At 38.3% G+C, this 15060-nt stretch overlaps 1 protein-coding gene across 1 annotated transcript in view; it reads left to right on the top strand.

The window, feature by feature from the left end:
- MYH15 (myosin heavy chain 15) overlaps positions 1–15060 on the top strand; it is a 75410-nt gene that overhangs the window by 25596 nt on the left and 34754 nt on the right. The window contains exons 14-23 of the mRNA XM_089692233.1: positions 1928–2077; positions 5401–5571; positions 6123–6302; positions 8683–8815; positions 9311–9375; positions 11840–11927; positions 12161–12278; positions 12633–12756; positions 13570–13706; positions 14084–14339. Coding sequence (XP_089548359.1) covers positions 1928–2077; positions 5401–5571; positions 6123–6302; positions 8683–8815; positions 9311–9375; positions 11840–11927; positions 12161–12278; positions 12633–12756; positions 13570–13706; positions 14084–14339 — 1422 coding nt within the window. The remainder of the gene's footprint in view (positions 1–1927; positions 2078–5400; positions 5572–6122; positions 6303–8682; positions 8816–9310; positions 9376–11839; positions 11928–12160; positions 12279–12632; positions 12757–13569; positions 13707–14083; positions 14340–15060) is intronic.

Consider the following 15060-nt stretch of genomic DNA (forward strand, 5'->3'; position numbering starts at 1 on the left):
AATGAAACAAACAAGATGTGCTTTAACTGCAGACTGTCAGCTTTAATTTGAGGGTATTTATATCCAAATCAGGTGAACGGTGTAGGAATTACAACAGTTTGCATATGTGCCTCCCACTTGTTAAGGGACCAAAAATAATGGGACAGAATAATAATCATAAATCAAACTTTCACTTTTTATTACTTGGTTGCAAATCCTTTGCAGTCAATTACAGCCTGAAGTCTGGAACGCATAGACATCACCAGACACTAGGTTTCATCCCTGGTGATGCTCTGCCAGGCCTCTACTGCAACTGTCTTCAGTTCCTGCTTGTTTTCGGGCATTTTCCCTTCAGTTTTGTCTTCAGCAAGTGAAATGCATGCTCAATCAGATTCAGGTCAGGTGATTGACTTGGCCATTGCATAACATTCCACTTCTTTCCCCTAAAAAAACTCTTTGGTTGCTTTTGCAGTATGCTTTGGGTCATTGTCCATCTTCACTGTGAAGCGGCGTCCAATGAGTTCTGAAGCATTTGCCGGAATATGAACAGACAATATTGCCCGAAACACTTCAGAATTCATCCTGCTGCTTTTGTCAGCAGTCACATCATCAATAAATACAAGAGAACCAGTTCCATTGGCAGCCATACATGCCCACGCCATGACACTACCACCACCATGCTTCACTGATGAGGTGGTATGCTTAGGATCCTGAGCAGTTCCTTTCCTTCTCCATAATCTTCTCTTCCCATCACTCTGGTACAAGTTGATCTTGGTCTCATCTGTCCATAGGATGTTGTTCCAGAACTGTGAAGGCTTTTTTAGATGTCGTTTGACAAACTCTAATCTGGCCTTCCTGTTTTTGAGGCTCACCAATGGTTTCCATCTTGTGGTGAACCCTCTGTATTCACTCTGGTGAAGTCTTCTCTTGATTGTTGACTTTGACACACATACACCTACCTCCTGGAGAGTGTTCTTGATCTGGCCAACTGTTGTGAAGGGTGTTTTCTTCACCAGGGAAAGAATTCTTTGGTCAACCACCACAGTTGTTTTCCGTGGTCTTCCGGGACTTTTGGTGTTGCTGAGCTCACCGGTGCGTTCCTTCTTTTTAAGAATGTTCCAAACAGTTGTTTTGGCCACGCCTAATGTTTTTGCTATCTCTCTGATGGGTTTGTTTTGTTTTTTCAGCCTAATGATAGCTTGCTTCACTGATAGTGACAGCTCTTTGGATCTCATCTTGAGAGTTGACAGCAACAGAATCCAAATGTAAATAGCACACTTGAAATGAACTCTGGACCTTTTATCTGCTCATTGTAATTGGGATAATGAGGGAATAACACACACCTGGCCATGGAACAGCTGAGAAGCCAATTGTCCCATTATTTTTGGTCCCTTAACAAGTGGGAGGCACATATGCAAACTGTTGTAATTCCTACACCGTTCACCTAATTTGGATGTAAATACTCTCAAATTAAAGCTGACAGTCTGCAGTTAAAGCACATCTTGTTTGTTTCATTTCAAATCCATTGTGGTGGTGTATAGAGCCAAAAATGTTAGAATTGTGTCGATGTCCCAATATTTATGGACCTGACTGTATATATATATATACACACACACAGGTGAAACTCGAAAAATTAGAATATCGTGCAAAAGTTCATTTATTTCAGTAATGCAACTTAAAAGGTGAAACTAATATATGAGATAGACTCATTACATGCAAAGCAAGATATATATATATATTTATTTATAGTGTCTACATCCATCTACAATAACAAACCACTACCTATTCCTTCTGGAAGTTGGTCTTCCCTCATGTTAAGTAACATATTTTACAGTTTTAATTTTCAGGAATTTTTGCAGTACAAACATCTTAAACTGTTCAGACACTAATATATCACCTTGTTGTTCACATAACAGCATAACCAACTCTGTTTTCTTTCAAAACTTAGGTAGTTTATGCAGTCGGTGCATTGGCCAAAGGCATCTATGACCGAATGTTTAAATGGCTTGTGATCCGTATTAATAAGACGCTGGATACAAAGTTACCCAGGCAGTTCTTTATCGGTGTGCTTGACATCGCTGGATTTGAAATTTTTGATGTGAGTTGCTTTCTAGGTAGCTGTAACAAAGTCATTCTCCTAGGGTAACACAATTATAGAAATAAGAAAATAGAAATAAGAGCAATGCCTTATATATGCAGAAGATTCAGGTAATCAAATGTTTTGTATTTTAACCTGTAATTTGTAGTAAAAAAAAAAAAAAAGCAACAAAAGCTAGAAAAATATAGATTTTGTGTCTACTTTCCTTGATACTGTAAATTGTAATTTTTAGAAGAAAAACAAGTTGAAAATGTTTGGTTTTTATTTCTGATTTATTTTCTTGTAGATTTTTTTTTAAAGTTATATCAGTTTCTGGTGCGTATCAGCAGGTTTTTTTTATTTAAAAATCATTTTTGGATGAATCTTCTTCCCATGGCTGAAGTGCAATTATTATAGTTTCCAGTTTAGATAATTTGACAATTGACAGAGCTAAATGGTAGGGAAACTGTACTTGGTACATAGCATCAAACCAAATTCCAAACAAAAAACTCCCACAGCTGTGCTCACAAACAGCACACAATACCAGTGCTGAACCAAAATGAAAAGAATACAAATGTTGCACTGTGTCACTAAATGAAATGTGTGTTAGATACATGTATCCCAATACAAAGGATCATAATGTTATTAAAAATAAATGTGATATGTGTACCAACATCATAAATCCAAATAAAATAGAAAATAAAAATTTAAATTCAGAGGATGGCATCACTATTCCAAAGTGACTAAAAACAAATTAAAAAATACGAATGAATAAATCAATAAACATAGATCCTGATGGAAGTCTAAACCCTATATGAAAATGTCCAAATGAAAAATGTAGTTATGTGTAGGGAGGTTCCACCATCATTGCAAATCTTGTCATATGTTTCCACTTGTTAATGACAATAAGCAGCCTTGTGAATTCAACACCACCACCAATTGCAGCCTCTTAGCAAGCAATCAGACCCCAAATTATAGGTGGTCTTATTACAGCATGTTGTCCGTAATCATCCATCCAACATGTGACAAGGTTTGTAATGGTGGAACCCTCCTGTACATAACTACTTGTTTCATTTGGATATGTGCATATAGGTGGTGAACATTCATCAGCATATATGTTTATTGATTTGTTAATTGGTATTGTTTATTTGTGTGTCACTTTGGAATAGTGGTGTCACCTTCTGAATTTTCTTTTTTTTTTTCTATTGTATTTGGATTTATGATGTTGGTACATATATAACATTTTTTTTTTTAACATTATGACTCCTTGTATTGGGATACATGTAACTAATGCACATTTAATTTAGCAACACAGCACAACATTTGTATTATTTTAATTCACAGGGCTGCTACAGGCATGGGAATGAAACCACTGGTCACCTCAATTTTTGGAGACAAACTCCATCCCACAGACAGTGTAGATAGTTGCACTGCCACTTTAATCACTAAAAGAAAGTATAAAGTATAAAGTATTCCTTTCAATAGGATGGAGAAATAAAAGCTATACATTTTCCAGTTTAAGACTATCAATAAACAGACAGTGTGGGTATGGGCTATCTGCGATTTTTTTAAATAATTAATCTTTATTATCATTTTCCAAAATCTAACAAACAGTTCTAAACAAGATGATCTTTTAAGTTTCACAATTTCATTCTTAAAGCGGAGCTCCACCCAAAAGGGGAAGTTCCGCTTTAAGAACTGCTCCCCTGCTCCCGATTAAGGATTGGCACCTTTGAGGGGCGGGGGGGAGCGGGTACCCGAATTTGACAGATACCCACTCCCACTTCCGGTCCAATAAACTAGACGATCGGAAGAGGAAGGTATCCTCCCTCCTTCCCTGTAGTCTTTTGGGACACATGACAGGTACCAGAAGACTACAGGACCATTCATGAAGTGCAGCACTACTCGCGCATGTGCAGTGGGTACCCGGCTGTGAAGCCGCAAGCTGTCACAGCCGGGTGCCCACAGTGAAGATGCCGGCCTCCTGGAATACAGGACAGCCAGTGAAACAGGCTGCAGAGGACACACCACGGGACCGAGGGACAGGTAAGTGGCTGTTTTTTAAAAGTCAGCAGCTACAGTTTTTGTAGCTGCTGACTTTTATTTATTGATAGGGTGAGTGGAACTCCGCTTTAATAACATCAAAATAGTACAACTATAACCATTTTTCTACCCCATGTTATCTGCAGACATGATTGGGCAAACTAACAGCATCTCCTTAACCCCTTGATGCCGGCGTCACACAAATATGCGGCCTCACAGAACTGGGCTTTTTTTTCCATGGGGCATACCTGTCTTTCTGCTGGGAGCACGCCGCACTGCAAGCTCCCAGCACAAAGACCACTGTGGTACTGAGAGCCCAGGGTCCAGTTCGAAGGATCGGGATGCGGGACTCCTGATTCTGGGTCACATGATTGTTGTGATAGCCTCTGATTGGCTATCACAGTGATCAGTCACTGTTTAGCCCGCCCCCCTTGTTTTTTTTTCTCTGTGAATGGAGGAGTGAGATACATTGTATCTCTCTAACTCCTGGCATAGAGGGAAAAAAATGTTTGTTAAAAAAAAAAAGATAAATATTTAAAAAAAATGTAAAATAAAGAAAAAATACCTAGATCAAGGTTTGATCCAGTTCAGTAAGTGTGTGGGTCAAGGTCAGGGTCAAAGGTCAATGTCAAAAGGTCAGGACTTTTTTTTTTTTTATATATATATATATATTATTGGTATCAGTGTCAGTGAGTTTTAGGTAAAAAAAAAAAAATCCAAAAAAACCCAAAATGTGCACTATTGTTTCTGGGCTGTACTACGGGTACAAACAACAAATAACATACACATATATGGTATTGCTGCGATCATCAAGAGCTGGAAAATTTATTTTGGGTTGTTCTTTGGTGGTAGGTTATGAGAGTAACAAGAAACACACAGCCAAATTTAAAAAAAAAATTTTTTTTTTACTATTTTGGGCCAGTTTTCCTTTGATAATAAACAAAATCAGGAGATATCCATTATCATTTACCCCCAAATGAAGGCCCAATTTGTCCTGCAAAAAACAAGGTATAATCCACCTGGATGTACAATGTAGTTGTGATGATATGTACGGTTTTACTAACACATGTCAACGTTGCAAATTGTGCTTAGGCATTAAGATGTGTTTTACCCTTAGGCATGAAGGGGTTAAGCATGAAATGGGTTTATTGTTGAATAGGACGGAGTAGCAAAATTAGTTATTTTTTAAGCCTATCATTAACAGAATTGTCATGCGATTCATTTCTATGTTATTCTGTATATATTGAAATGCATTTTTAAATTAGTGTTTCTCTAATTTTGTAAATAAATTCTCCTTTTAGTTTAACAGCTTTGAGCAACTTTGCATCAATTTTACAAATGAAAAGCTGCAACAGTTTTTCAACCATCACATGTTTGTGCTGGAACAAGAAGAATATAAGAAAGAGGGCATTGACTGGGAGTTCATCGACTTTGGCCTTGATTTACAGGCCTGCATTGATTTGATTGAAAAGGTAAGAGTGTCATTTTGTCATTACCCTATGAACTGCAATAATAATAAAATGATAGCTTGTTCTATGGTCTATGACGGGGGTCTACAAACTTTCTAAACAAAGGGCCAGTTTACTGTCCTTCAGACTGTAGGGGGCCAGACTGTGGTCATCGGGAGTTGAAATTGTGCTGGCGTCAGTTGGAGTAAACAATGTCCCATCATTAGTGTCATTGGTAGGAATTGTTCCCCATTATTGGTAAGAATTGTGCCCCAACATTGGTGTCATTGGGCACCATTGTTGGTGTCAATGGGAGGAATTGTGCTGTACTACAGGTGTCAATGTGAGGAATTGTGCCCCATCACTGGTGTCATTGGAAAGAATGTGCCCCGTCTCTGATGTTATTGGGCCCCATTGTTTGTGTCATTGGGAGGAATTGTGCCCCATCATTGGTTTCAGTGAATGAAGTAGAGCTCCAAAGGCCAAATAAAAGCAAGCAAAGGGCCGCAGTTTGAAGAACACTGGTCTGTGTTATTTACCACCTGTGATTCATTGTACCATCTTGTTTTCTCTAGCCACTGGGGATTATGTCGATCCTTGAAGAAGAGTGCATGTTCCCTAAGGCTTCAGATATGACTTTCAAAGCAAAGCTTTATGACAACCATCTTGGAAAATCCCCAAACTTCCAAAAGCCCAGACCAGACAAGAAGAGAAAATATGAAGCTCATTTTGAACTTGTTCATTATGCTGGTGTGGTAGGTGTAGTCATATTGAGAAATACACATTGAACAAGTAATGATTTGTGTTGGTAATTTAAAGGAAACGTTTCTTGCTTTTACCACAAAGGACTCAAAGCAAAACAAGTGGCTGTGTACATATTTTTCTATATTATATTTAGGAATAAGAAATAACATTAAATGTTGTTTTTTCTTTTTCAGGTAAATATTACATTTTCAAGTATTTGCTAAAGTGTTCTAAACTCAGACAGTTTTTTACCTTAAAGGATAAGTTCACCTTTGGGAACATGTTACATGTTCCACCTGTTCTTAGGGTGTAACATGTTCCCACTCCTGGAGCCGCTCAGTGATTCGTTGCCTCTGTGTGACAGCTATATGGAGAGAAGTTCCCCATACCAGCTGTCACTTTTTGAAAAGAGAGCAACAGTGTGGGGCTCCGCCCACATGGCTGCATCATTATTCACAGAGTTCTGTGAATTATTGAACCACAAGTATCAACATCCTTGTAGCCTTGTAGTTCTCAATGTACTACTACCGCGATGTTGAGTGTTCTAATAGTTCATTGAGTCTTTCTGTCATTGTGTAACTGCCTGCCCATACAGCTTACACTGACAGTCTGCAGGAGCCTTGCAATCTGCTGGTGCAATGTTTTTCAGGCTCCTAAAAAATAGAAGATTCACATTTTTTTACAACTGTGCATTTACTTATTTTTTAAAGGTGAACTTATCTTTTAATGCAGTCCAAGCAATAAGATGAAAAAAAATCCAACTAACTGTCCTCCCTCCCCCACTTACCTGACTCCTCTCACTGACCCAGTGCCATCCCGGCAGCAGCACTGTTCTACCCTCTTCCTGCTTTCATAGGGAACTCCTGTGAGGAGAGAGCAAGGACATGGCTTGACAGTGCTGTGTGTGTATATGGACACACACCGCCCAGCTCAGAAGCAGTGGCGTCCCGAGGCAGGGGCAGGGAGTGCGGCCCGCACCGGGTGACACCGACCGCATGGGGTGACATGCAACTTATACGGGGTGACACCGGACCCGCTCCAAGAAAAGGTAAGTTGTAAAGAAAGCCGACGATCCCCGCAGGATGGATCGGATCTGCGGAGTGAGCATAATGGATTGGAATCCGATCCATTATGCTCAATCCACATATCCGATCCATTCTGCAGGGATCGTCGGAGGGGGTGTCACCAACTGTTACCGCACTGGGTGACACCAACCCTAGGGACGCCTCTGCTCAGAAGCACACCTGCATGGGTGTCCCCCTAGCAACTGGATTGCTGAGGGGGCACTTGAAGGAAGAAGGAGGGACAGAATCGGTGGGGGACTGCCAAAGAGGAGGTATGTATGACATCTTTTTTATTTAAAAAAAATTGCCTTTAGAATCACTTTTTACCAAATATTAACTGCAAATAATTGTTCATTATGCACAGAAATCTCAGCCAATGTTATCAGCCCTACCCAGTTTATTTATTTATTTCTTATAGGTACTTATATATTGCTGTCAATTTACACAGAGCTTTACATATATTGCACATTCAAATCAGTCCCTAACCCTCAAGGAACGTACAAACTCACATTCATACATACACTTATTAGGGCCAATTTAGACAGGAGCCAATTAACCTCCCAGCATGTTTTTGGAGTGTGGGAGGAAACCGGAGCACCCAGAGGAAACCCAAACAGGCACTTGGAGAACATGCAGCCTCACCACTATGGAATATAGAACATCTCTTCCTTAAGTTATAGATGTGAGAAGAGGGTGGTATTCTGTAAACCTAATAAACTTCCTGTACTAAGGCGGCAGCACTGCTTGTTCATAGATACTGTATTTTGAGTGAGCATTGTCAGCCTGGGACAAAAAGTGTGTTACTGGTAGGATTACAAGGTGACAAAAAAGAAGCAAAATCTGAAAAAAGGCAGCTAATGCAGCTACTACATTGCATACTGGTACGCTTCAGTGTTTTACATTTTTGTGTTTGGGTTTAGATAAATCTTAATACACCTTAATATTCAGTATTCTGCTTTTGAGTGGGTAGTTGGAGCTATGGTCTTATTTTCACATATTTAGCTTTTAAATGTGCAAAAAAGATGCTCCTTTTTACAGATCTCAATGAGTCATGAGCACAGTAACCATTTCATTATTAGATGGCTCAGTCATTAGTTCCAATTAAAAAAAAAAGCCTCATCGAAAACCCGTAAATAATAAAAATAAAATCATTGGAGTTTCCCTTTAAGTAATTAATTTGTATTACAGAGTATTAGTATCAAAATCTAACTGCCAATTTTATTTGAATATCATCTGATGAACTGTTAGATTGATGTGCATCATGTAAATGTTTTTTTTAAACTGCAAAATCTGAGCATCTTTTGGTATTCTCTCTGTGTATTTATAGGTGCCATATAATATTATGGGCTGGCTGGAGAAGAACAAAGATCCACTTAATGAAACAGTAGTGGGACTTTTTCAGAAGTCATCCAACAAACTCCTGGGTTGTCTGTTTGAAAATTATGTCAGTGCAGACAGTGGTAAGTAAAGGCTTCTTTCCTCCACAGAGTCATCATCAAAAAAAAATGGGGACAGGGTAATTATAGATTGATAATTATATTCATTCTATAGGCTGTTTATTATATGAGTGTTGTTGGAGTTATCCTGTGAGATTTTTACAGATTTTGTTGAGATAATTGGGTAGCTTTTGGTTAAGGAATGAGCAGTGATGGGCACAAAGATATAAAGAAAATAAAATTCAGTTCCAGTTGCAGGTATGGTCATGCTAGAAAATGTTTGTTATTTGGAATAATACAGTTTGGAAGGAGAATAAATTAACATCGATCTCATTATCTCCATTGCTACTCAAAAGTTGTTTAAAAATGCTGTTCATGGGTTGATTGATTGATTGATTGATAGGATTAGCATAAGATCCATCTTTGCATGTTCAGCTTATGATTTAGTTATCTGTCAGTAAACTATACTAAATTAGATAACGGATCTCTCTGTATTTCCCTTTTCCATACTGACAACAGACCAAAGTGGAGAAAAGAAGCGCAAGAAAGGAGCTTCTTTCCAAACCGTGTCATCTATGCACAAGGTAATTTTTGTTCTTATTCTACATTTTTCTGGAATCTTAAAATACATTAATGTGCACTTAGACACTTAAGGGATGAGTTACTAAAGGCAAATAGCCTGTTTACTTTGCAAGGGAATTACCATTAGCATAGTGAATGAGATGAAGCTCTGTTGACTTCTACACTGCTGAAAAAAATTAAAGGAACACTTTGAAAACACATCAGATCTCAATGGGGAAAAATATCATGCTGGATATCTATACTAATATGGACTGGGTAATGTGTTAGGAACATAAGGATTCCCCATCTTTTGATGGAAATGAAAATTATCAACCTACAGAGGACTGCATTCAAAGACACCCCGAAAATCAAAGTGAAAAAAATTATGCAGTAGGCTAGTCCATTTTGCTAAAATTTCATTACAGCAACTCAAAACGGTACTCAGTAGTTTGTATGGCTCCCACGTGCTTGTATGCATGCCTGACAATGTCAAGGCATGCTCCTAATGAGACGACGGATGGTGTCCTGGGGTATTTCCTCCCAGATCTGGACCAGGGCATCACTGAGCTCCTGGACAATCTGTGGTGCAACCTGGTGGTATCGGATGGACCGAAACATGATATCCCAGAGGTGTTCTATTGGATTTAGGTCAGGTGAGTGTGGGGCCTGTTCAATGGTATCAATTCCTTCATCCTCCAGGAATGGCCTGCATACTTTCGCCACATGAGGCCAGGCATTGTCATGCACCAGGAGGAACCCAGGACCCACTGCACCAGCGTAGGGTCTGACAATAGGTCCAAGGATTTCATCCTGATACCTAATGGCAGTCAGGGTGCCATTGTCTAGCCTGTAGAGGTCTGTGTGTCCCTCCATGGGTATGCCTCCTCAGACCATCACTGACCCACCACCAAAACGGTCATGCTGAATGATGTTACAGGAAGCATAACGTTCTCCATGGCTTCTCCAGACTCTTTCACATCTGTCACATGTGCTCAGGGTGAACCTGCTCTCATCTGTGAAAATCAGAGGGTGCCAGTGGAGGACTTGCCAATTCTTGTGTTCAATGGTAAATGCCAATCGAGCTCTATGGTGCGCCCGGCATATTGAGCACAGGGCCCACTAGAGGACGTTGGGCCCTCAAGCCACCCTTGTGAAGTCTGTTTCTGACTGGTTACAGACATTCACACCAGTGGCCTGCTGGAGGTCATTTTGTAGGGCTCTGGCAGGGCTCATTCCCTCCTTTCACAAAGGAGCAGATACCGGCCCTGCTAATGGGTTAAGGAACTTCTACGGCCCTGTCCAGCTCTCCTGAAGTAACTGCCTGTCTCCTAGAATCTCCTCCATGATCTTGACACTGTGCTGGGAGACACAGCAAACCTTCTGGCAATGGCACATATTGATAGGTTTCAGATATTGCCTCATGCTACCAGTAGTTACACTGACCCTAGCCAAATACAAAACTAGTGAAAGTCAGAAGAGATGAGTAGGGAAAAAAATGTCAGTGGTCTCCACCTGTAGAACCATTCCTGTTTTGGGGGTTGTCTCATTGACACCAACACCAAAGCAGCTGAAACTGATTAACAACCTCCTCTGCTACTTAACTGACCAGATCAATATCCCAGGAGTTTAATTGACTTGATAGTATATAGTCTGATTAAAAAGTGTTCCTTTAATCTTTTTTGAGCAGTGTACAATCCAGTCATGTAAAAGCAAAAAAATACTGCCTGCACACAGGATTGAATATGCTCTGCAAAGTTAATGTTTGCCACATCCATGAAGCTAAGGGAAAATTCCCTTGCAAAGTGAACAGCCTCTTTGTCTTCCATAATCAATCTCTTTTATTATAATTAAACTGTAATTCTGGCAGTACTAAATGTAGGCTTTTGGGGGATTTTATGTGATTTCTTGGTAGCAGTAGTTAATTTTCTGTCATCCTCATCTGCCTGCAAATCATGAAATGACACCAGTGTGGTTTCAAACTGAGTGGTAAGATATTTGATTGGTGACACCTACCTACAGTATATTGAATACATAGACCATGGCAGTGGAGCCTGCATGATATGGGATGGAGGAGGTCATCTAAGACAAAAGTGATACTAGTCTGTATACTGAAATTATATCCATTTTGATATTTTTGCCAATAGCAAGATAATGATTTTTTTTCTTAGACAGCAGGCTTGTGATGAGTTTCTTGCTTTATGACACCCACCTGCCATTCTAGAGAATGAATCTGCATGCTAGCAAAACTAACCACAAGTGCAATATTTTAAGTGACTATAGGAATGGCCCTGTGAAAAGCAGAGTTACTCTATAAAGGATTATCTCTTTACTGGCATAATTTTCAGAAATGCTAATTGTGCAAAATAAATTATTCTGATATTAGAATGAAAAACTTGTAGTAATGATACCACAAATTCCCAGAAAAGTATATTAAGAAATATGCTGGCAACATAATGCCCTTTACTAATCTAATTTGTTTTATTTTAGGAAAATCTTAACAAACTGATGACAAACCTTAAATCAACATCACCTCACTTTGTGCGTTGCATCATTCCCAATGAAACCAAAACACCAGGTAAAACTCAATTTTAAACCACAATAAAGCCAAAAAAAAGGAAAGTGTTTGCCCACTTATTAGAAATATTTATTTGTATATAGTAGTATAGATAGTATAATCTTAATTCGTTGCTCGTTGTTTTATAGGTATTTGAGGAAGGAAAGAGAAAATCAATATTTTGCCAATACATTTTGATAAGTAATACAGCCTTACTGATATGTGTTTATGTGTTGTGTTTGCTTACAAACCAGGTGCAATGGACCCTTTTCTGGTTCTTCATCAGCTGCGTTGTAATGGTGTCCTGGAGGGAATTCGGATCTGTCGGAAAGGCTTTCCAAACAGGGTTCTGTATGCTGACTTCAAACAGAGGTAGAAAAATAGTCACATGATTTTTTTGTTCTATCTTGGCAAGAGCGAATAACATTTATAATCATAGTGTCATAAACAAAGTGCGGTGTGTGAATAACATTTGTCATTTAAATATGTCCATTTCCTACCATAGAATGTTGAGATATCTCCAGAGTTGTATGGTCTAAAAAGTCTCAGACATTATTTTTTAGTTAAACATACATACTGGAAGATAAAATAGCCAGGCTCATGATAATTATATTAAACACTGTGATATACAGCACATATAAGCAGGGCTCATAGAAAACAGTGATTGTACAGCAAAGTAGGTAATATAATTTACACTATAGTGTATCTTATGTGGATCTGTTGTAGATATCGTATATTGAATCCCAATGCTATCCCAGAGGACAAGTTTGTAGACAGCAGAAAAGCATCTGAAAAACTTTTGGGGTCTTTGGACATTGATCACAATCAGTATCGATTTGGTCACACAAAGGTAAGAGATGTTCAGTTTATTAGAGATCATAACATTAAATAGTGGACAGCAAATGTTAACTAAACAATTTGAGTTCCTTTCTCCCTAAATCCCCTTGAGACCCAGAACATGTTTTGATGATGTCTCAGTTCTGCACTCTGTTTCTTTTTAACATTTGTAGTCTACCAAAACATATTATACATGTTTTTTTGGGACAGATAGGGCTTTAATTTGATAGCAAATTTGAATACATATATTTTTATATCTTTACTTTTTATGTGGGGGAATATATAGTTGAAATTTAGTTGAAAATTCACAAAATTCACATAATTTGTGCACCCCTAAATATTTGACCTAAAATATAATCAACAAAATCTTCTGATTAAAATTATATCACAATAGCATGTCTTTTATGTAATAGAGCAGAAAGGTTAAGCTCCAAATGAAAGCAATGAATTTATGTTAGGAGAGCTTTATTACCATTTTGAAGCTACATTGCCAAGCATAACATTAAGGTAAGATTAAGCTGAGTTAGAACAGCAACAACCTTTTCAGTGGTCTGAGATCACTGAAAATTCAAATGGCATTGCATTCACTTCCATTTTACGGGAAGATTTGCAATATAAATTGTGGTGAAGTGACCCTCTGTTCACTTTAGAAATCCAATCAATAGCCAAGGAATCTCCGATTTTAAGTGGTTTTGTTCATTTCACTATTCTACACTGCATTTTAACTCACTTCACCCTGTAGTAAATTTGGCCCAATAAATGACTATCTTGACTTATATCTATATAGTAAAACTGTGTACATAACAAGTAGTTATATATGCTGTAGGTGTTTTTCAAAGCTGGTTTGCTTGGACATCTTGAAGAAATGCGAGATGAAAGATTAGCTAAGATTCTAACACTGATCCAAGCAAGAGTCCGGGGAAAACTAATGAGAATTGAATTCCAGAAGATTTTGGAGAGACGGTAAGGTGCTTTGAAACCAATTTAACCTTGCAGAGTTGTTAGATTTCCAAAAACAGAAGAGTAATTCTTGTATGGTTGAGAGTACAGAAACTCTACCTGATTATCTCATAACATGGCTTTTACTGTTTCTACACACTGTAGAAAATATGCTTATTGAATTCAAACAGAGACCAGAGGAAAATATATATTCTGCTTTCTGTTGATTCAAAGCCAAGTAGCCATAAGCTATTATTATTGTGTGCACATTTTAGCCTATGTGTTCACAATGACTGTTAATTTATGAATTATATACTAATGTAATAACTGTACATATTATGTTGTAAGTACAGTATGAATGTGTGATTAAACTGCATAATATACTTTTTTCTCTTTATTAGGGATGCACTGCTAGTCATTCAGTGGAATATTCGTGCTTTTATGACTGTGAAAAACTGGCCTTGGATGAAGCTTTTCTTCAAAATCAAGCCTTTGCTGAAGTCTGCTGAGACTGAGAAGGAAATGGCCAACATGAAGGAGGAGTTCCTTAAACTAAAGGAAGCACTGGAAAAATCTGAGGCCAGGAGGAAAGAACTTGAAGAGAAGCAAGTCAGTTTAGTGCAGGAGAAAAATGATCTCACTCTTCAGCTACAAGCGGTAAGAAACCATACAATGTGTAGATTTATACATGTGTTAGAAGAATATACAAGGCACTACAACAGTATTCATACCTCTCTGATACAACCTTGGTAATGCTTCTATTTATACTGCTCATGGTAGGCTTTGGGCTAGGCTGGGTTGTTTTTATGTCATTTAGTCAGGTTTAGCTCTTATTGACCTCAAGCAATTCGTATGATCTTTCTGAGCTCTTGTGGGTTCAAACTTTTTCCCTCAGTAATACTGAAAAAAAAAACAGTATTCAAAACTACAGTATACTGCCTATTTGCATCACCAAATAATAACCAATGGTGGAAACATTTGGTGTACTTGCTCTAGTACAAAAAAATCCATACATTGGGTTTACCAAAACAGTTTGCAGTCATAAATTCCTGGGGCCAAATGTGTCCACTAGAGGGAATGAAAATAAAATGGCAACCGCATGCAACCATAATAAAGACCCCAAATTATGTAGGAATCACACAAATTGTATGCAAGTATTACACTGACAATGTACTGGTAAGGAACTGAAGCTTTAGAGCACTGAAGCTTCTTCTTATACAGAGCATAACTACTGTGGCCAGAAATTAGTTGTTCATGTCTACGTTTTCAAGCATGAAAACTTCTGGTGATATATTTATTTTGGGTCTCTAGCAGATCAAGAGATCAACTTTATAAAGGGACAAAACCAGAAAACAGATTGCATTGTTCTGAGATTACA

The sequence above is a fragment of the Staurois parvus genome, unplaced genomic scaffold (assembly GCF_062004578.1).
Source record: "Staurois parvus isolate SC_StPar_1 unplaced genomic scaffold, SC_StPar_1.0 ptg000580l, whole genome shotgun sequence".
NCBI lineage: Eukaryota > Metazoa > Chordata > Amphibia > Anura > Ranidae > Staurois > Staurois parvus.